Source organism: Phocoena sinus, chromosome 2 (genome assembly GCF_008692025.1).
Source record: "Phocoena sinus isolate mPhoSin1 chromosome 2, mPhoSin1.pri, whole genome shotgun sequence".
NCBI lineage: Eukaryota > Metazoa > Chordata > Mammalia > Artiodactyla > Phocoenidae > Phocoena > Phocoena sinus.
Window position 1 is genome coordinate 102,612,860 of NC_045764.1, and position 21,204 is coordinate 102,634,063.

Consider the following 21,204-nt stretch of genomic DNA (forward strand, 5'->3'; position numbering starts at 1 on the left):
CCCAGCTACCTAAAGCGGACCCACCTATGTAGGCTAGTCCTTCAACTGCTCCCCCTGGGGAAGGGGAGGCAGGGATACCAAACTGACGGAGACCTGGGGTTGAGCCACCCTGTCCCTGCGAACCAGGCTGGGGCCAAAGACAACCCCAGAGCAGAGGAATGCTCATCTTGGCATGTGTGGCTTAGGTTTAGGGTGGCCAGATAAAGTACAGGATGCCCATTTATGTCCTAAATATTGCATGGGACATGCTTACTCCAAAAAAGGATTTGCTGCTTATCTGCAGTTCAACTCTAACTAGGCGTCCTGGGTTTTATTTCCGAAATTTGGTAGTCTACTTGGGCCACAGGCTCTCAGACCCTTTGTAGGCGCGTTCAACGGTGGGTAGTGTCTCCACAAACATCTTGAGCATCTGATTAGAAGGAACACTAAGGGGTGGACTTGAGGGCATGGGGTGGCTATAATAGGGAAGCCCAGTGCGTGTGCGGGAGCGTGCAGGGGTAGTTAATTCACTTTTTAATTATCAGAGAGTAGAGGTTTGATGGAGCTCCTGTGAGGGACTCGGTAGTTTCAGTACTACTTATCTCCCTCACTGTCCCCAAATATGTGACCAGAACTACTGTCCTATTCTGTGACGCTCTCGGAGACATCTCATGTGCCCCAGCTGTCCCAGCCGGCTGGGTTCAGAGCCCCAGCCCGCGTCCTGGGGCCCCTCCTCCCTGTTCGCGGCGCTGGCCACGCCCCACTTTGCTATCCTACCCTTTTCTGGGTCAGCTGGTGCTGGCGTCAGGCGGAGGGATGGGCTGGCTCAGCTCGACCCGGCAGGGCTTGTTTACTATGGCTGATGATCTGGAGCAGCAGTGAGTTAATCCTGTCTCTTTCTCTATCTCTATCTCTGGGCCATGAACCTGGGACTGTCTGTGGCTGAGGAACAGTTTTAGACACCTTCCAGACTTTCCTTTTTCAGGTCGGCTTCAGGGGAGGGCTGGGAGGTTGCGTTTGGTTGCTTTCCTTTTGCCCAGAAGATGCGGCAGCAGAGCCAGGGGAGCAATGGAAGAGAACGATTTCTACAGCCCAGCGGTTCTGACTTTCCACTTTAGTGTTCGCGTTCATTCCTTGCTCCCCTCTAGTCTATGTACCCTGGGATTAGATTTAGTGGTGATGTCTCAGATTCCCCCAAAGCAAGCGTGTGGACGCGGGTGCGGGGGTAACAGCCAGGTCTGCTCGTCTGGATTTGCTCCAGGTCGGGAGGCAGGGGTGTGGGAAGAGCCTCGCTTAGCCCAGCCCAGCACGGGTAAGGCGTGGCAAGCGGAGAGCGGGCTCCACTGCGCTGGGATTGGTCTGGGTTAATAGGATTGCAAGTTTCTTTCGCTCTCGCCAACCGAGACGCTTAGTCGCTGGCAATCCTTGTTGATAGTTTTTAATCATCATAACAATATCCTTAATGCTGCGGTTTCATAATTAGAGCTTTTGGAATTTGTTAACACCGTCTCAAGGACATCAAGTTTGGGATGCCACCTGTAGGTGGTGTGACAAGCAGTTCACAGTCTGATAGGAGCAAGGAAAAGTTGCTTGGAGAATGACTCAGCTTCCAGCCAAGCGGGGGGCGGGGGCGCGGGGGGGGGGCGTGTTCACCAAAACTGGGCCTTTCCTGGATCCCGTGTTCCCCCTTGTTTCCCCCTTTTCAGAGCTGTTTGCAAAACTAATTAAGGTTATGACAATAATAGCTTCCTGGACTTGAAGGAACTGCCCAGGAGAGTGGTGTTTTTCCAAAATGATGCTTCCAAGAGGAGATTTACAATAGCTACGATGACTTTGAGAAATCGAATATTAGAGCTGGTAGAGATTCAGGTAGATCAGTTCCTTTTTACAAATGAAGAATCCAGTGCCCAAAGAAGTTAGGAGAACTCAAGATCACAGAGGTCTAGAACAGTCTTCTCACCCAGCACAGAACCCCTTCTGCCTCACCCACCATCAGGATAAAGGCACCCTAAAGGGAAGAGACAACCCCAGCCAGGCTAAGTTCATGGCTAAGTGGCTGCTTTGCTTCTTGCCTGAATTCCCCAGCTCAGTCCTCATCTCCCCAGTGGTATGGAGCAGACAGTGTGCCAGGGACTATTTCCAGTGCTTTACCAGTAGCATTTTTGGTGAAGAAGAGAGGAAAAGCTCTCCCTGAAGAGTATCTCTGCAGAGCAGCCCTTGATGCTGTTCCTTGGAACAACATTTCTCCTGAGTGCTGCTTTGGGCAGATATAAGGCAATGTGGGGTCCAGATGACATGCCCTGACTTGTCACAGTCTCTGTGGGGTGGAGAGAAGGTTTGTCTCTTAAGACTGGCAACATTCTGTGGTCTTGGTGCCCGTGCTTCAAGCCTATAAGGAATTCCAGTGGAATATTCAAAGGGTTCTGAGTCTTCGCAGGACTGCATTGATTGAGCGTGACAGCTCTCATCTGGCTAAAGCCATTGATGGACCAGTTTCAGCTGCAACCTCAGTATTTCTTTCAAACCTCAGTCACTGAGATTTGCTACTTGCAAAACACTGGGAATACAGATAGCTTATGATTTAGCTGGGGAAAAGAACATTTATTGGGACTTTATCTTGTGCTAGTGTGATGTCTCTGTGCATTCATTCGTTTGATCTTTATAACAACCCTATGAGGTAGATACTATTATTACCTCCCTTTAAAGATGAGGAAACTGACAGAGAAGGCTAAATAATGTGTCCAAAGACACATTGCTTGTGAGTGGCAATGCCAGGATTAGAACTTCAGCCTTAGGTCACACCTCCTTTCAGAAAACAGACAAGTGTGAAACTGTGCTTGTATAATGTGAGTATTCGTGTGTGGCCTTGAAAAAATAAGGCGAAACCTGGATTTGAGATCCAGGTTCTAGTTCTGCTTCTTTTTCTAACTAGCTGTATAACCTCTTCGGGCATCACTTTGCTCATCTGTAAAATAAAGAGTCTGGACTAGATTTCTAAGGAACTATTCTAATCTAAAATTCTGCACTTCAAATGATGTAGCAAGATGCCCAATGTGTGCCATGGGGGGGTTGGTAATAGTTCCCTCGCTCCCCCGCAGAATGCCCCTGATTGACTGTTCTGATGTTTACAGGCCCTTTCTGTAACTGGTGGTGTGGATCTGAAATCTACTTCATCCAGACAGAGTTCAAGAAAAGAGAAATATCATATGGGATGGAAAAGGAATAATAAAAGCTCATTCATTGAGCATCTGTTTTGTCCCAGGCACCTTATGAGGTCCCTTCCATATCTAGATGCTCAAAGACAGGTTATTTAACAGGCCAACACCAGTCTGCTTGTAAATGATATTATTGTGACTTAGATCCAGGGTGTTTTTTTTTTTCAAAAGCATTTTTTGGGGGGTTTGTTGGTTTGTTTGTTTTTGGCTACATTGGGTCTTCGTTGCTGCATGTGGGCTTTCTCTAGTTGCGGCGAGCAGGGCCTACTCTTCATTGCAGTGTGCGGGCTTCTCATTGCAGTGGCTTCTCTTGTTGCAGAGCACGGGGCTCTTCAGTAGTTGTGGGCACGTGGGCTCAATAGTTGTGGCTCGCGGGCTTTAGAGTGCAGGCCCAGTAGTTGTTGGTGCACTGGCTTAGTTGCTCCCCAGCATGTGGGATCTTCCTGGACCAGGGCTCAATCCCGTGTCCCTGCATTGGCAGGCGGATTCTAAACTACTGTACCAGCAGGGAAGTCCCTAGATCCAGGGTTTTTAAAAAATTATTCCACAACTGCTACTTTCAACCTCTACCCTGGCAATGACTTAAATTTCCCTGGGTATAAAGTAGAAAGCAAGATAGGTTATCTTATCTGTTTTACTGCATGCCACTGGAGGTGATGACATGTGTGAGCTTTCTACTCATTTTATAAACTGGAAACAAGACCAAGGGCAACCTTTGTCCTGTCAGGGAATCACAGCAGGACTTGAACCCAGGTCTCCCTCATCCTACTCCCTGCCTCTCCCATCATGTCATTCAAGTCTGGACTGATTGATTGCCTGAGAGCCCAACTGGGCACTGACACAGTGCTCTGTACTTCCAGAGGCTTGGAAGAGGGCAGACACAAACACTGGTGCCCTGCCAGAAGGGCAGGTGGCATGGGAATTTTCCCTACTCTAAGGGAACATACAGTCCTAGGGATGGCAAAGGAGAACTGAAACATTAGTTAAAAGTTGGCTTTTTTCCCCTTGTAACCTCCTTGAACATTATAATAACCAGTAACAAAGTGGAGTTGTAAAGCTCCAATGAGATAAAAAAATGTGAAAGGGCTTTGTAAACTGTGAAGTGTTGTGCACATGGTATTCTGAGTATCTGTTTAAACAAAGGGCATGTTGTTGTTAATAACCATTTACCAGAGAAGAGTAACAGGCTATCAGGCAGCCATGGAATTGCTGACTGCCATAGGGGCAGGTTTCCTGAGCCTGGAAACATCCTGCACACTGATAACTCTTTTGTAACTAACTGCCGGCAAGCCTGAGAGCATCAGTGTTTCCAGCTTTGCCAGTGAGTGTCTCTGTGTCTCCCTGTCCCAGGCCTCAAGGCTGGCTGAGCAGCTGGCTGCCCGCTTGGCGCCCCACTTCCATGTCTCAGCTGAAGAATGTGGAAGCCAGGATCCTCCAGTGTAAGTAGAAGGGACACTCGTCCCACCTCCCTCGGGAGGCCCAGGATACAGAATCTTCCCGGAGCCTGCACACTGAGCCCACTGATTCCTGATTGACAATGCTTGGGGTGGGGAGGAAGGGATGTCTGTGACTGGAGGGAAAAGATTTGCCCAGAGGACACACATTCCATGATAGTGGTTCCTTGACATCTCCCTCCCTGTCCATCATGCTGGTTTCTGTCACATCGAACAACTTCACCTCAAACCCTGTACCAGCTATTAACATACAACATGTACAAATGTACACATTCTCTCCTTTACTTCTTCCTTCTCCTATTCTTTTCTTTTGCCATCTCTCCCTTTCTCATCAAACACACAAGCACTTCTTAGATTTACCATCTTCCTACCCAAGGACCAGCAGTCCTGTATTCTCTAATATTACTATTCCTTGTGTTCTGCCCAGTTAGCGCCCCCCACCCCACCCCACCATCCAGTTACCAGAGTGGTTAGGGATTCCCACAGACCAGCTCTAGTGGGCAGTGTTCTGTGGGGGTTAAGGCATCCCAGGGACATCAGCAGCCACCGACTCAAACAAGATCCTTGGGCCACATCTCCCCATATTCCTCATATGATCTTCCCCGCCCTATAGCCACTGCCCCAGCCATGGCTACCCTCTCTCTTATGGGCTAAGTACAACCACAGAACAGCCACAGTTTTCAAGCCTTTCAAGCTGTCTGGGATCCAGGTGACTCCCGCCCCCCCCCCCACCCCCCCCCCCCCCCGGCAGCTCTGTCATGTGACTGCCTTCACACCAGCAGTGCAAGCATTGCCCACCTTGGTCTGTCCCTAAGAGAGGACCTGGCTCAAACCCTTCCAGATACCCTCAGTGAGGACACTACTGTCCATGGGTCAAGCCCCAAGCACATACAGGTACAAGAGTGATCGATGCTGAAGCTCTGTGGGGTCAGTGGGGTCACTGCCACCATGGACCCAAAGGGACCCAAACAGCCTCAAGGAATAAGATGGCCCCTCTTAATACCTACAGACTAGACGGTCTACAAATTGTACTTGGAGTTGAACTCTTAGGATGTATGGTCAGAGAGTTGTGAAAGGAAAAGCAAGGGAGGTCAGGAAGGGTTTGGGGATGAGAGAGAACTGAAGAGTGGGAGTCCAAGCAAAAGGATGATGCTGTCAGCACACAGTCTTATTGCTCTGCCCTGGACCCCTCTCCCCAGGCCTCCAGAACAAGTTCCTGGCCCGATATGTGTCCCTCCCAAACCAGAACAAGATCTGGACGGTGACAGTGAGCCCTGAGCTCAGGGACCGCACCCCCCTGGTGATGGTGCATGGCTTTGGGGGCGGCGTGGGCCTCTGGATCCTCAACATGGATTCACTGAGCGCCCGCCGCACTCTGCACACCTTCGATCTGCTCGGCTTCGGGCGAAGCTCTAGGCCAACGTTCCCGAGGGACCCAGAAGGGGCCGAGGACGAGTTTGTGACCTCTATAGAGACGTGGCGGGAGACCATGGGGATCCCCAGTATGATCCTCCTGGGGCACAGTCTGGGAGGATTCCTGGCCACTTCCTACTCAATCAAGTACCCTGACAGGTAAGGGGGAGCCACCCATCTCCATCACAACTCCTCGCCCTGCTGGGAAACTTCCGGTATTTGTTTCCAATAGTTCTCTTCCTGGGTGATTTAAGGGCTGTGATACCTTCAAGCAAAGACAACTTGACTCCTCCTTTTTCCTCCTTTAGAGTTAAACACCTCATCCTGGTGGACCCATGGGGCTTTCCCCTCCGACCAACTGACCCCAGTCAGATCCGTGCACCCCCAACCTGGGTCAAGGCTGTGGCCTCTGTCCTAGGGCGTTCCAATCCACTGGCTGTTCTTCGAGTAGCTGGGCCCTGGGGTGAGTAGCCTATAGATGGAAAACTATCTCCTCAAACCACGGCTCTCCCATTCTAGAAACCCCACTGCACCTGGACTCTCACCATCCCCTCTTGTTCATGAAAAGTGGGAATAGGCCTAACATTGTTATTTAAAGCTGTTAATCTGGACCAGATGTCTTTGTCTGCAGCTTCAGAAGGTTCTTTTTTTCCTTCAGCTGCATGGAAAAAGCTTTTCCATGCAAGAGACAGATGGAGCAGAACTGCTACTCTGTGCCCCAGAGAGAGAGGAAGGGGCTGTGAGGTGACTCTTCCTCTGCTGAGTTTCTGTGCTACATGTTTATGGCAGCTTGTTGGTGTTTCAGCGTGGTCACCACTGCTGGATCCCATCCCTGCAGCTCACCCAGCACCTGTTGCCAGGAGAGGTCAGAACCAGAGCCTCCAGCCTAGCCCACAGTGGCAGGCAAGCTCCTGCCCCAGTCAGACACCACATCTTCACCACTTAGTAGCTGTCAGCAAATCCTGTGAGTGAAGGGAGGGAAGGAGCGGGGAGCCAGCCAGAGTGAGTGGGATCAATATGCCCCAGCCTTCTGACCTCACACTGCTAGCACCCTCCCTATCTGGGGAGCCTTTTACTCTGATAAAGTGAAAAGCAGATTCCCTTTACGGAAAAGATTGGTGGCCATCTATTTTGCACTGATGGCTTATATATACACAGTAATGTTCAATAGCCAATTATTACGAATTAATTGCTAATGGCTGAATAAGAGTTGTCTCTCTAGGCCCTTCAAGAGAAACAGAATGGCTCTGGATAAAAGAGAAAAATGAGCACTTGAGCAGAAGGTAGGAGTGTGGGGAGAAAGGAAGGAAAACAAGAGACACAGGTGCCAAAGGATACTAAATGCGCAGAGGGCTGACCTTAGGGCACCCAGCACTGTGCACTCCAGCAGACCTTCTATAATCCTTTTACAGGGAGAAGCCCTGCTCTAACCACTCTCCCCATTTCTGGACTTGCCTCTGGCCAGGTCCATGCATGGGCATCAGAGCTGTTATGGTTGGGGAGGTTGGCGGGCAGCCATGCAGGAGGACCAGGGCCCAGGGGATCCCGGCTTTGCTTCCCTCTCACCCCTTGCTTCTCACACAGAGACAGCAGACCAGAAGAGAGAGGCCAGAAGCTGATCATTCATTAGGCCCAATTTTTACAGTGTGTTTCAAGTGCCCTACTGCTTGTATATGTACTATTTAAAGAAAGGTGAAGGGAACAGATTGCTCTAAAACTGTGCCCCGAGTCTGAGATGCCAGCATTAGGTTTACCTCTTCACTCATATTCTATTACAGGCCTGAACGTGAGAGGGCTCTTGAGAGGTGGTCTGGTTTCATCCACTACCTTCAGAAGATTAAACGGCCATAAAGGGTCTCGGGGAGAAAGAGAACATAGCTCAGACTGTAAAAGCAAAGCATCTCAACCATGGACTCCAGTGGGGCTTGTGATCCTTGGAGAGAAAGATCTTGGGACTTCATTGAGCTGCAGATAATCTGGTTCCTCAGTGACATTAGACTGTCTAAATTCTTTGGCAACTAACTGACTCTCATTTGTAGTCACCTGGAGCTTCCCAAAAGACTTGCATGCTCTGTCTGCCACTATAACGTTAAGTGTACAAAGCAAACAAACCCTTAGGAGAAATAATGTTTGGTTAAAGTTGTTAACACATAAAAAAGCAGGAGTCTTTCCTCCCTATTCAAATCGGCCTCTCCACGTTCTGTCCCCTCCCAGGGCCCAGCCTGGTACAGCGATTCCGACCAGACTTCAAACGCAAGTTTGCAGACTTCTTTGACGATGATACTATATCGGAGTATATCTACCACTGCAATGCCCAGAATCCCAGGTGAGGGCAGCTTCCAGAGTCAGCTCAGGTCAATGGGTTGGCAGCTAAAACTCGAGCTGCTGGAAAACTCCAGAACGGTCCCAGGATCATTCTGTGCTATATTTCTTCTTCCACAGAGCTCTCATTCAGTTAGGGGAACATAGGCATTAGCAGGCTTGATGGTTTCCAGAGACTTTCCCAGGGATAGGCGCAAAGGGATGGAGAAGATAATAGATTAATTAAACATGCCGCCCGTCTCTAGAGAAGGATCCTTACTCTTCCCTGGAGATAGGCAGTTAGCCTGACAGGCAAAAAGACTGGAAAACATTTGCAAAGATCTTTTTTTTTTTAACTGAAAAAGTGATATGAACATGGTATTTTTTTTGAATTTTATTTTTTTATACATCAGGTCCTTATTAGTCATCCATTTTATACACATCAGTGTATACATGTCAATCCCAATCACCCAATTCATCACCCCCTCACCCCCCCCCCCGCAGCTTTCCCCCCTTGGTGTCCATAGGTTTCTTCTCTACGTCTGTGTCTCTATTTCTGCCCTGCAAACCAGTTCATCTGTACTGTTTTTCTAGGTTCCACATATACGTGTTAATACACGATATTTGTTTTTCTCTTTCTGACTTACTTCACTCTGTATGACAGTTTCTGGATCCATCCACATCTCAACAAACGATCCAATTTCGTTCCTTTTTATGGCTGAGTAATATTCCATTGTATACATGTATCACAACTTCTTTATCCATTCGTCTGTCGATGGGCATTTAGGGTGCTTCCATGACCTGGCTATTGTAAATAGTGCTGCAATGAACAGTGGGATGCATGTGTCTTTTTGAATTGTGGTTTTCTCTCGGTATATGCCCAGTAGTGGGATTGCTGGATCATATGGTAATTCTATTTTTAGTTTTTTAAGGAACCTCCATACTGTTCTCCATAGTGGCTGTATCAGTTTACATTCCAAGTGCAAGAGGGTTCCCTTTTCTCCACACCCTTTCCAGCATTTGTTGTTTGTAGATTTTCTGATGAAGCCCATTCTAACTGGTGTGAGGTGATACCTCATTGTAGTTTTGATTTGCATTTCTCTAATAATTAGTGATGTTGAGCAGCTTTTCATGTGCTTCTTGGCCATCTGTATGTCTTCTTTGGAGAAATGTCTATCTAGGTCTTCTTCCCATTTTTGGATTGGGTTTTTTTTTTTAATATTGAGCACATGAGCTGTTTATATATTTTGGAGATTAATCCTTTGTCCATTGATTCATTTGCAAATATTTTCTCCCATTCTGAGGGTTGTCTTTTTGTCTTGTTTATGGTTTCCTTTGCTGTGCAAAAGCTTTGAAGTTTCATTAGGTCCCATTTGTTTATTTTTGTTTTCATTTCCATTACTCTAGGAGGTGGATCAAAAAAGATCTTGCTGTGATTTATGTCAAGGAGTGTTCTTCCTATGTTTTCCTCTAAGAGTTTTATAGTGTCCAGTCTTACATTTAGGTCTCTAATCCATTTTGAGTTTATTTTTGTGTATGGTGTTAGGGAGTGTTCTAATTTCATTCTTTTACATGTAGCTGTCCAGTTTTCCCAGCACCACTCGTTGAAGAGACTGTCTTTTCTCCATTGTATATCCTTGCCTCTTTTGTCATAGATTAGTGACCATAGGTGTGTGGGTTTACCTCTGAGCTTTCTATCTTGTTCCATTGATCTATGTTTCTGTTTTTGTGCCAGTACCATATTGTCTTCATTACTGTAGCTTTGTAGTATAGTCTGAAGTCAGGGAGTCTGATTCCTCCAGCTCCATTTTCTTCCCTCAAGACTGCTTTGGCTATTCAGAGTCTTTTGTTTCTCCATACAAATTTTAAGATTTTTTTGTTCTAGTTCATAAAAAATGCCATTGGTAATTTGATAGGGATTGCATTGAATCTGTAGATTGCTTTGGGTAGTATAGTCATTTTCACAATATTGATTCTTCCAATCCAAGAACATGGTATATCTCTCCATCTGTTGGTATCATCTTTAATTTCTTTCATCAATGTCTTATAGTTTTCTGCATACAGGTCTTTTGTCTCCCTAGGTTTATTCCTAGGTATTTTATTCTTTTTGTTGCAGTGGTAAATGGGAGTGTTTCCTTCTCTTTCAGATTTTTCATCATTAGTGTATAGGAACGCAAGAGATTTCTGTGCATTAATTTTGTATCCTGCAACTTTACCAAATTCAATGATTAGCTCTAGTAGTTTTCTGGTGGCATCTTTAGAATTCTCTATGTATAGTATCATGTCATCTGCAAACAGTGACTGTTTTACTTCTTCTTTTCCAGTTTTGTATTCCTTTTATTTCTTTTTCTTCTCTCATTGCCATGGCTAGGACTTCCAAAACTACATTGAATAATAGCAGTGAGAGAGGACATCCTTGTCTTGTTCCTGATCTTAGAGGAAATGCTTTCAGGTTTTCACCATTGAGAATGATGTTTGCTGTGGGTTTGTCATATATGGCCTTTATTATGTTGAGGTAGGTTCCCTCTATGCCCACTTTCTGTAGTTTTTATCATAAATGGGTGTTGAATTTTGTCAAAAGCTTTTTCTGCATCTATTGAGATGATCATATGGTTTTTATTCTTCAGTTTGTTAATATGGTGTATCATATTGATTGATTTGCATATATTGAAGAATCCTTGCATTCCTGGGATAAACCCCACTTGATCATGGTGTATGTAATGTGTTGTTGGATTCTGTTTGCTAGTATTTTGTTGAGGATTTTTGCATCTATATTCATCAGTGATATTGGTCTGTAATTTTCTTTTTTTGTAGTACCTTTGTCTGGTTTTGGTATCAGGGTGATGGTGGCCTCATAGAATGAGTTTGGGAGTGTTCCTTCCTCCGCAATTTTTCGGAAGAGTTTGAGAAGGATGGGTGTTAGCTCTTCTCTAAATGTTTGATAGAATTCACCTGTGAAGCCATCTGGTCCTGGACTTTTGTTTGTTGGAAGATTTCTAATCACAGTTTCAATATCATTACGTGTGATTGGTCTGTTCATATTTTTTATTTCTTCCTGGTTCAGTCTTGAAAGGTTATACCTTTCTAAGAATTTGTCCATTTCTTCCAGGTTGTCCATTTTATTGGCATAGAGTTGCTGGTAGTAGTCTCTTAGGATGCTTTGTATTTCTGTGGTGTCTGTTGTAACTTCTTCTTTTTCATTTCTAATTTTATTGATTTGAGTTCTTTCCCTCTTTTTCTTTTTTTGTTTTGTTTGGTTTTTGTTTTTGTTTTTGTGGTATGCGGGCCTCTCACTGTTGTGGCCTCTCCCGTTGCAGAGCACAGACTCCGGACGCACAGGCCCAGCGGCCATGGCTCACAGGCGCAGCCGCTCCGCGGCATGTGGGATCCTGCTGGACCGGGGCACAAACCCGTGTCCCCTGCATTGGCAGGCAGACTCTCAACCACTGCGCCACCAGGGAAGCCCTCCCTCTTTTTCTTGATAAGCCTTGCTAATGGTTTATCAATTTTGTTTATCTTCTCAAAGAACCAGCTTTTAGTTTTATTGATCTTTGCTATTGTTTTCTTTGTTTCTATTTCATTTATTTCTGCTCTGATCTTTATGATTTCTTTCCTTCTGCTAACTTTGGGTTTTGTTTGTTCTTCTTCCTCTAGTTCCTTTAGGTGTAAGGTTAGATTGTTTATTTGAGATTTTTCTTGTTTCTTGAGGTAGGCTTGTATAGCTATAAACTTCCCTCTTAGAACTGTTTTTGCTGCATCCCATAGGTTTTGGATTGTCGTGTTTTCGTTGTCATTTGTCTCTAGGTATTTTTTGACTTCCTCTCTGATTTCTTCAGTGATCTCTTGATTATTTAGTAAAATAGTGTTTAGCCTCCATGTGTTTGTGTTTTTTACGTTTTTTCCCCTGTAATTCATTTCTAATCTCATAGCATTGTGGTCAGAAAAGATGCTTGATATGATTTCAATTTTCTTAAACCTACTGAGGCTTGATTTGTGACCCAAGATGTGATCTATCCTGGAGAATGTTCTGTGCGCACTTGAGAAGAAAGTGTAATCTGCTGTTTTTGGATGGAATGTCCTATAAATATCAATTAAATCTATCTGGTCTATTGTGTTGTTTAAAGCTTGTTTTTCCTTATTTATTTTCATTTTGGATGATCTGTCCATTGATGTAAGTGAGGTGATAAAGTCCCCCACTATTATTGTGTTATTGTCGATTTCCTCTTTTACAGCTGTTAACAGTTGCCTTATGTATTGAGGTGCTCCTATGTTGGGTGCATATATATTTATAATTGTTATATCTTCTTCTTGGATTGATCCCTTGATCATTATGTAGTGTCCTTCCTTGTCTCTTGTAGCATTCTTTATTTTAAAGTCCATTTTATCTGATATGAGTATTGCTATTCCAGCTTTCTTTTGATTTCTGTTTTCATGGAATATCTTTTTCCATCCCCCTCACTTTCAGTCTGTGTGTGTCCCTAGGTCTGAAGTGGGTCTCTTGTAGACAGCATATGTATGGGTCTTGTTTTTGTATCCATTCAGCAAGCCTGTGTCTTTTGGTTGGAGCATTTAATTCATTCATGTTTAAGGTAATTATCGATATGTATGTTCCTATGACCATTTTCTTAGTTGTTTTGCATTTGTTTTTGTAGGCCCTTTTCTTCTCTTGTGTTTCCCACTTAGAGAAGTTCCTTTAGCATTTGTTGTAGAGCTGGTTTGGTGGTGCTGAATTCTCTTAGCTTTTGCTTGCCTGTAAAGCTTTCGATTTCTCTGTTGAATCTGAATGAGATCCTTGCCGGGTAGAGTAATCTTGGTTGTAGGTTCTTCCCTTTCATCACTTTAAGTATATCATGCCACTCTCTTCTGGCTTGTAGAGTTTCTGCTGAGAAATCAGCTGTTAACCTTATGGGAGTTCCCTTGTATGTTATTTGTCATTTTTCCCTTGCTGTTTTCAATAATTTTTCTTTGTCTTTAATTTTTGCCAATTTGATTACTATGTGTCTTGGCGTGTTTCTCCTTGGGTGTATCCTGTATGGGACTCTCTGTACTTCCTGGACCTGGGTGGCTATTTCCTTTCTCATGTTAGGGAAGTTTTCAACTATAAACTCTGCAGATATTTTCTCTGGTCCTTCCTCTCTCTCTTCTCCTTCTGGGACCCCTATAATGCGAATGTTTTTGCGTTTAATGTTGTCCCAGAGGTCTCTTAGGCTGTCTTCATTTCTTTTCATTCTTTTTTCTTTATTCTGTTCTGCCGCAGTGAATTCCACCATTTTGTCTTCCAGGTCACTTATCCATTCTTCTGCCTCAGTTATTCTGCTATTGATTCCTTCTAGTGTAGTTTTCATTTCAGTTATTGTATTGTTCATCTCTGTTTGTTTGCTCTTTAATTCTTCTAAGTCTTTGTTAAACATTTCTTGCATTGTCTCCATCTTTGCCTCCATTCTTTTTCCGAGGTCCTGGATCATCTTCACTATCATTATTCTGAATTCTTTTTCTGGAAGGTTGCCTATCTCCACTTCATTTAGTTGTTTTTCTGGGGTTGTATCTTGTTCCTTCATCTGGTACATAGCCCTCTGACTTTTCATCTTGTCTATCTTTCTGTGAATGTGGTTTTTGTTCCACAGGCTGCAGGATTGTAGTTCTTCTTCCTTCTCTGAACATGGTATTTTTATAAAGAAAAAAAAAAGAAAGAAAGAAAGTCTTCTCCTGTCCCAGACCTGTAATTCCTGAATCTTCTTGTTAGTTTAGGTCTGAGATATCATGTGACATTGCTTCAGGGAACCTCCTTACGTATCTTCCTTTGCACACATGTGACTATCTCTAGACTACATTCCTACAAATAGAACTGCTGATGGATAGATTATGCATTTAAAATTTTAATTATGTGTACCTTGAAATACTTACTGTTGGGATAGGAATGCCTTCCCTATCTTTGGGGGATTTGGGGATGTCCGCAGAATCTCTAGAAGTTTATATCTATGACAACTCAGACATAGGCCCCAGAAGCCTGCTGATCTACAGTCTTGACAAGTGCCATCCAGGGCAGAGTCAGGGAGGTAGTCTTCCCCTCAGGCAGTGCCAGGTGAGTGGCTGATACCATGAGGCACCACCTCTGTGGGGGCCTCACCCCACACTACTGGGAGGCATCTCAGGGGAGCCAAGGTCATTGGGAGCAGCAGCACTGCCATGCCTCATTTCAGGACTGTTCAGCCGAAAGCTGTGAAGCAACTGGGGTTTTGCATTCCAGCAGTGCTGTCTGGGCATTAGCGTCAAACCCAGACAGCTTTCAGGCAGCGTGGGAACTGTTCATCCAACATTCCTCAGGAGCCCAGCTGATTGAAGGGCCCTGCTTAAGTAGCAGTATAGAAACTCAGCTCAACAGTCAAATCAGGAAGCCCACTGCTTCCTGCTCTCGACTCCTCTCAGCCCCCACTGGGCTCAATGCCAGTCTCATACCCTCTGAGACCCTGCAGGCCCACCCCTAGCCCTTTCCTCAGAGCATTCCCCAGTCCCAGACCTAGTTCCGTATAATGAATGGCCTCCCAATCTAAGCCACAGAGTACATAATCACACACCTCATTCAGGTCCTAGAAGAAGCAAAGATGACATTGGTGATAACCAGCCCCTTCCCCCAAACACCTTCACTCAATTTTATAAGCTCCCGAGTCTTTCTGAGTTGTAACCCTCATGAGCTCATGGTAACTCTTACCATTCCCTTGGAAAACATACGATTTGGCCAAAGAAGAATATCTGGGGGATGGGGTACCTACTTTGCTTCACCTAAATTTAGGGGCTTTGTACATATTTTCATTTTCTTCACAATGACCTAATAAAGTGGGTATAACTCCTCCCAGCTTGTAAATGAGAAAATTAAGGTGTATTCTTGTTTACATGACTTGCTTAGAAACTACAGCCAGGATTTGAACTCATGTCTCTCTGACTCCAGAGTCCATGATTTTTCCACTATGCTGCACTGCCTTAAGGAGGAGCCCTGTTTCTGGTGGCCTGTGCAGAACCCAGGCTCTCTTTCATCTCAGGGGTGCAAAGGAGACTGGGGATATAATTCCTAAACAGGCTGAGCCTGCTGGGCGGCGGTGTCCCCAACCTCTCCTGCTTCCCAGGAGAGCAACCTGGACAGCTGGCTTCTGCCCCAGCCTTGCGGACCCCTCGTGACACAGCCTCGGTTAGCTCTCCCTAAGGAAATGGCCAGGGAGCAAAGGAGATTAGATTGGCCGTCATTGCTTCTCAAGTCGCACAAACTGCTGCTCCCCCCAGGTCCTCACAAGACTGACGTTTCATTCCATTCTCTTCAGCAAGCCCTTTGTGCTTCTGTAGTACTTGCTCATCAGAGCCCACCCCAAGTGAACCCCCTGACCCTCTCCTTCAACCCCAGGAAGCCAAGTCCCTAGTCTGTGTTCTCCTAGAACTCCGCCACCCTTTCATAATTCTTGGGAAATTTGAAGTTAAGTTAATCATATAATTCATTATTTATGCCTAAAGTATGAAGATAATGTGAGCTCCAGGAGGGCAGGCACTGCGTCTGTCTTGTTCATATGTCCCCACCCTCAGCTCCGGGATGCCACATAAATATTTGTTGAATAAACAGTAACCTATTAGGCTCTTGGATAATTCTCAGTGCCATGGAGTTTTCACAAGTGTGTCCCTCCTAACTCATCTGTGATAGGAGCCTCTGGAGATTCAGTCCTGTCTCCTAATCTTCCTAATATTTAATGAGCCCAGTGCTGGGCTCTGAGAGGACCACAAAGAATGACAAAGATACTTCCCCAGCCTCTGAGATCAACAAACTGACATTTTAGGCTGTGGCGTTTATTCATTGCCTCACCCTGTTTTGCTTCTTCAGCGGGGAGACGGCATTCAAAACCATGATGGAGTCCTTCGGCTGGGCCCGGCGACCCATGTTAGAGCGAATTCACTTGATTCAAAAAGAAATGCCCATCACCATGATCTACGGGGCCAACACCTGGATAGACACCAGCACGGGAAAAAAGGTGAAGCTGCAGCGGCCGGATTCCTACGTCCGAGACATGGTATGTTGGCCACTGGAGGAGCAGGATTGAGGTGGAAACACTGCAACATCCCAGCACGTGTTGACTGACCCAGAGTAGCTGAGTCAGGGTAGCGAAGGGTGATGGGAGAGTTGGGGGGAAAGAGGAGTGGACAGGTTGAGCTATGGCAGTGGATTTGAAAGGGTTGGCTCTCTGTAAAATCATAATTAGGGGCTTCTCACTTCTGTGTAGCTCGGTTCAGCTGAAAGGCAGATTCTTGTCCAGTAGTCAGGCACAGGCACCACGCTGTCCCTCCACCCCCTGTAACTCCCACCCCAAACCAGAGCTGGGAACCGTAGAGGCTGCCATGAAGCCTTCCCACCACACTCCTCCATCCCCCCCCCCGCCCTCATTTGCTAATGAGTATGCCTAATTAGGCTGGTGCCTGATGGGCCCTGCTTTAGTGGACATGTGGATGACATGAGCAGGTTGCTGGAGGGGCTGGCATGGAAGGAAAGATAAAATCAGGCGCCATAGGAGAAGTAAGGATGGGATATTGGGATTCACTGACTCCCACAGGGAAGTGCCAAGATCTGGGGAGAAAGGTGGACTGTTGTCTTAGATAAAATAAGTGCTCATGGGCGACGGGCAAGCAGGCTTAAGGGAAAAAGAAATGGTGCAATAGCTTTCCAGTGCCTTGAATAAAGGGCTGTCCCGCCCCTGGTGGGGTCTTCCATCCACAGGAGATCGAGGGCGCCTCACACCACGTGTACGCGGACCAGCCACACATCTTCAACGCAGTGGTGGAGGAGATCTGCGACTCGGTTGATTGAGCTGCTCTCCCTAGAGGGCGAGGAGAAAGCCAGAGATTCACTCTCACCCCCTGTCCCCTTACTCACCCCTCTGTCCCTTCCTGACCAACTAACATGTGCCAGCCAGGCAGAGTCTCGGGCTGTCCGCAGGGCAGGACCACAGAAGGACAGCACTCCTCTCTACGCTAAGGGCTAGAGGCAAAAGCCACAAGTGGCCTTGAGCTCCCCACCCCAGGGAAGAGCATAAAGGCTTGCAGAGTGCCACCCCGTTCTCTCCATGCCGAGTGTTACCCAGGTGTGGTTATGAAGGGTCACACCAAGCTGCGTCCCCCCTGTGCCAAAGGGAGGGCGGCCGCCTCCCCTGGGCGAAGGAGAAGCTCTCAGTGGCCTTTCCTGGCTCTGGAGTGTGTGTGGGGTAGGTTCCGTGCAGGAACATCTTCCTTCCCCGTCACCCCCGGCCCCCCGGCCCATGCAAGTTCTGTCCGGAGTCTGGTTGGGACTGGTTCCCACTTAAGTACCAAGAGCAGGTCCTGCAGCTCCCGTGACCTGAGAGGTCATATCCAAAGCCCTCATTAACAGAGGAGGCCCAGGGCAGGGCAGGGCATGGCTGGTCCATGGTGAGACAGCTCTGTTCCAGGAGAGCTAGGGCTGGCACCCGGGTCTGCTGAGAGCCAGTGCCCACAGCAGACTCTGTTTGCTAAGGTTTGAGGCAAGCACCGTTGCCATGGGGCTGGTCCTGGCTGAGGATAAGCCCAATCCAGCCCTGCGTTCCAGCCTCATTGTACGGGGGTGCTGTTTGCCTGCCCTGTGTCTCAGCCCCAGCTGCCTAAGCTGGGAACATTCAAGTGCTTCCTTTCTGCCCCCTCTTCCTCCCGCTGGGAGGCCTCTGGGCCTCCCTCTGTGCCTTGGGCCCTGAAGCCCCACCCATAGTGTTGAGAAAGGTGGCCCCTGGTGGAGAGAAGGGAAAGGCCCTTCAACCCTGAGCCGTGTCTGGATCCCCATCCTCTCTAGTATCCGCAGGGTTTTTCTACCTGCCCCCGGAGCTGAGGCTCACGTGAGCCTCCGCCCAGGGTCCAGTGGGGAGCCTCCAGCCGGCAGTTGCCTGTCCTCATCAGCCACAGGATGGTTCTCACTGCCTGGCCCCCCATCCCTGCCACCTGTCCTTCTGGTCTCCAGCTCATCAGCCCCCGACCCCCCGTCACTCTCTCCCAGTGGCTGGTTCCAGGTGCTGCTCCGAGGTTCTGGGCAGTAGGCTGGGCCTGGCCCCAGAACCAGGGCAGCTCTTGCCTACTCCTTCACTTTTGTAAAGCCAACCCTTTCACCAGAATAGTATTAACTCCTGGTGCTTTGTACTACCGGTCCAGCTGCCTTGGGCTCCTTTTCTATATTAATAAATAAATGAGTCAAAACTGCCTTTGGTCATGATGTTTAATATTGCTCCAACAAGAGTGGTGCTGAATTCACAACAGCTCCTGTGCCACCTGAGTCAGAGGAGGGGGCCCCGAGAGGTACCCACGCACAGGCCACTCGACTCCCTCTCCCGTTTAGTGCAGCATCCGCCCCTTAAGAGGATGGATAAGGGCTGGATGGGCCAAGCCCCAACTCACAGGAGAATTAGGCTGAACTGGGTGCTCCCTACTGCCCATTAAATAGCCCTATCATCTGAAGTTCACCTTGGCCTTCACCTGGACTGCTCCCTAGGGCCTATTCTAACTCCTACTCACCCTCAACCTCAACTCAAATATTCCTTCTGCAGGGAAGCTTTCCCCTGAACCCCTAGACTAGACTCGCACCCCCTCTTCTGTGTCTCCATGGCACACTCGAATGCCCCTTGGTAAAACTCATAAACTTGTAGTCACTTGTTTCGTGTCTGTCTTTCCTCCCTAGATCACAAGCTGCTTAAGGACAGGGGGGCACGTCTGGCGCCTAGTTCATGTTCAGTAGATGTTTATTTTGATTGAGCCAAGGGAAGTGAGGCACACCAAGTGTTCAGACATGTTCAAATCATTACCAGCGGTGCCTGCTGTGCTGGCTGACTCCAGCTAGGCCCAGAATTTAACAGCTCAAAATGGCACTTAATCCTACATTTGTCATCATGAATGAATGAATGAACAAATGAATGGAACTCCTGGGTATAATTACAAAGCTCTGGTCTATCCGAGGACCCTGCATATTCTCTGACTGAAGATTGCTTGATGGCCAACACCTGCCATATGGAGGCGAGGGCAGGTTTTTGTTTTTGTTTTTGTTTTGGCCTTGCCACTCGGTTTATGGGATCTTAGTGCCCCAACCAGGTATCGAACCTGGGGTTCCGGCAGTGAGAGTGCCAAGCCCTAACCACTGGACCACCAGGGAAGTCCTGAGGACAGGTATTTAGAGCCAAGCACTAGGGCTGTGATAGTGAAGAAATGTGGTCCCTGCCTCCATGGGAAATTACATTCTACATGAAGACTCGTGTTTAATCAGATTATTGCATCAATTAGTAAAAAACTGCAACTGAAAAGTGCAGCCCTCGAGAGGTTGGGAAGGTGTCCCTGGGGAAGTGTGACAGCTGAGCCTCAAGGAAGAGCAGGTGAAAGGAGTAGGGGGGCAGGTCTGTGGAGAGACCTATTAGCAGGAACAATGGCTGTGAAATGAGGTATAGGGTGCGGATCCAGTCCTGCAAGTCCTCTGACTGTGAGAAGAATGTCGTGTTCATCCTAAAAGCGATGGAAAGAAATAACTGGAGCGGGACTTCCCTGGCGGTCCAGTGGTTAAGACTTCATGCTTCCACTGCAGGGGCACAGATTTGATCCCAGGTCAGGGAACTAAGATCCCGCATGCTGTGTGGTGCAGCCAAAGGAAAAAAGAAAAAAGAAAGGAAAAAGAAAAAAATAATAACTGGAGTGAGGGTCAGGGTAGGGTGGGGAGTGTGACAGAATCTGACTTGAGACTGGAAATGACCACTCTGGCTGCTGTGTTGAGTACCGACTGGAGGGGGATGAGTCCCTGCAGGGGGAAACTTTGAGGCCACGGAGTGGTCCAGGCCAGTGATGCTGGTAGCTTGGACTTGGCCAGTGATTAGTGGACATGCAGAGAAGATGCAAGAAATGTTTTGGAGGTAAAATCAAAAAGACTTGATGTCAACGCTGAGTGCTGCTACCATCCCCTTGCAGGAAGGGCCAAGTAAGGCAGTAGTCAGCAAACCCACTCACATCACAAAACAATCTAGGGTATTTTTTTAAATATAAATTCCTCGGCTGTAGACTCCAGAGTTTGATTCAGTATACCTGGGTGGAGTTTGACCATGACATCTGCATTTAAACACATTCCCTAGAAGATTCTGAGGCCCCCTGTCTGCAGGTACTGGTCTAAGGGACCCTGTGTCTCTGACCCTTGACCCAGAAGATCCATGTGGAAAAGTAGGGCCTATGGCCCTGGAAGTTCATCTCCTGTTCACTCCTCTCTTTGGGAGGCTGCATAAAATGCTGATCTGATTTTCCCAAACCCAACGCAGTGCAAACACATTCCTCAGGAGTAGGTACAAGAAGAGTCTAAGGGTACAAATGAAGCTATTTACAAAACAGGAATAGAGTTACAGATGTAGAGAACAAACTTATGGTTACCGGGGGGAAAGGAAGAGGGATAAATTGGGAGATTGGGATTGACATATACACACTACTATATATAAAATAGATAACTAATAAGGACCTACTGTATAGCACAGGGAACTCTACTCAGTACTCTGTAATGACCTATATGGGAAAAGAATCTAAAGAAGAGTGGATATATGTATATGTATAACTGAGTCACATTGCTGTACAGCAGAAACTAACACAACATTTTAAATCAGCTATACTCCAATAAAAATTTTTTTTTAAAAGTCTGATGAAGGTCACCCAGAGTGCCCCATTTACACTACCATGCCCAAACACATGGACGCATGCAAGCATGTGCGCGCACACACACACACACACACACACACACACACACACACTCCATCTGACTGGGGCATTCCTAATGTTCCCAGGGCTGGGACTAAGAA

At 46.9% G+C, this 21,204-nt stretch overlaps 1 protein-coding gene across 3 annotated transcripts; it reads left to right on the top strand.

Moving 5' to 3' along the window:
- The first annotated feature begins 777 nt into the window (after nucleotides 1–777).
- ABHD4 (abhydrolase domain containing 4, N-acyl phospholipase B) lies at nucleotides 778–18,593 on the top strand. 3 transcript variants are annotated; one of them, XM_032622708.1, is made up of 7 exons: nucleotides 778–857; nucleotides 4,545–4,633; nucleotides 5,848–6,220; nucleotides 6,370–6,524; nucleotides 8,276–8,387; nucleotides 16,224–16,410; nucleotides 17,112–18,589. In XM_032622708.1, exons 1-7 carry the CDS (start codon nucleotides 796–798, stop codon nucleotides 17,199–17,201), a joined length of 1,068 nt encoding a protein of 355 aa, XP_032478599.1. In that variant the 5' UTR covers nucleotides 778–795; the 3' UTR covers nucleotides 17,202–18,589. The 3 variants fall into 3 exon arrangements, with proteins under 3 accessions (XP_032478599.1, XP_032478600.1, XP_032478598.1); XM_032622709.1 differs by lacking the exon at nucleotides 778–857 and adding an exon at nucleotides 868–964 and having other exon boundaries at nucleotides 17,112–17,734; XM_032622707.1 differs by lacking the exon at nucleotides 778–857 and adding an exon at nucleotides 1,636–2,100 and having other exon boundaries at nucleotides 17,112–18,593.
- Nucleotides 18,594–21,204: the final 2,611 nt, after the last annotated feature.

What these genes read in the sequence shown, in the direction of transcription:
- ABHD4 (XM_032622707.1), top strand. Translation starts at nt 1,871, where the DNA reads ATGAAGAATCCAGTGCCCAAAGAAGTTAGGAGAACTCAAGATCACAGA. An exon ending in GGAAGCCAGGATCCTCCAGT is followed by an intron (nt 4,634 to 5,847) that starts GTAAGTAGAAGG and finishes CCCTCTCCCCAG; the next exon opens with GCCTCCAGAACAAGTTCCTG. An exon ending in TGCAATGCCCAGAATCCCAG is followed by an intron (nt 8,388 to 16,223) that starts GTGAGGGCAGCT and finishes TTGCTTCTTCAG; the next exon opens with CGGGGAGACGGCATTCAAAA.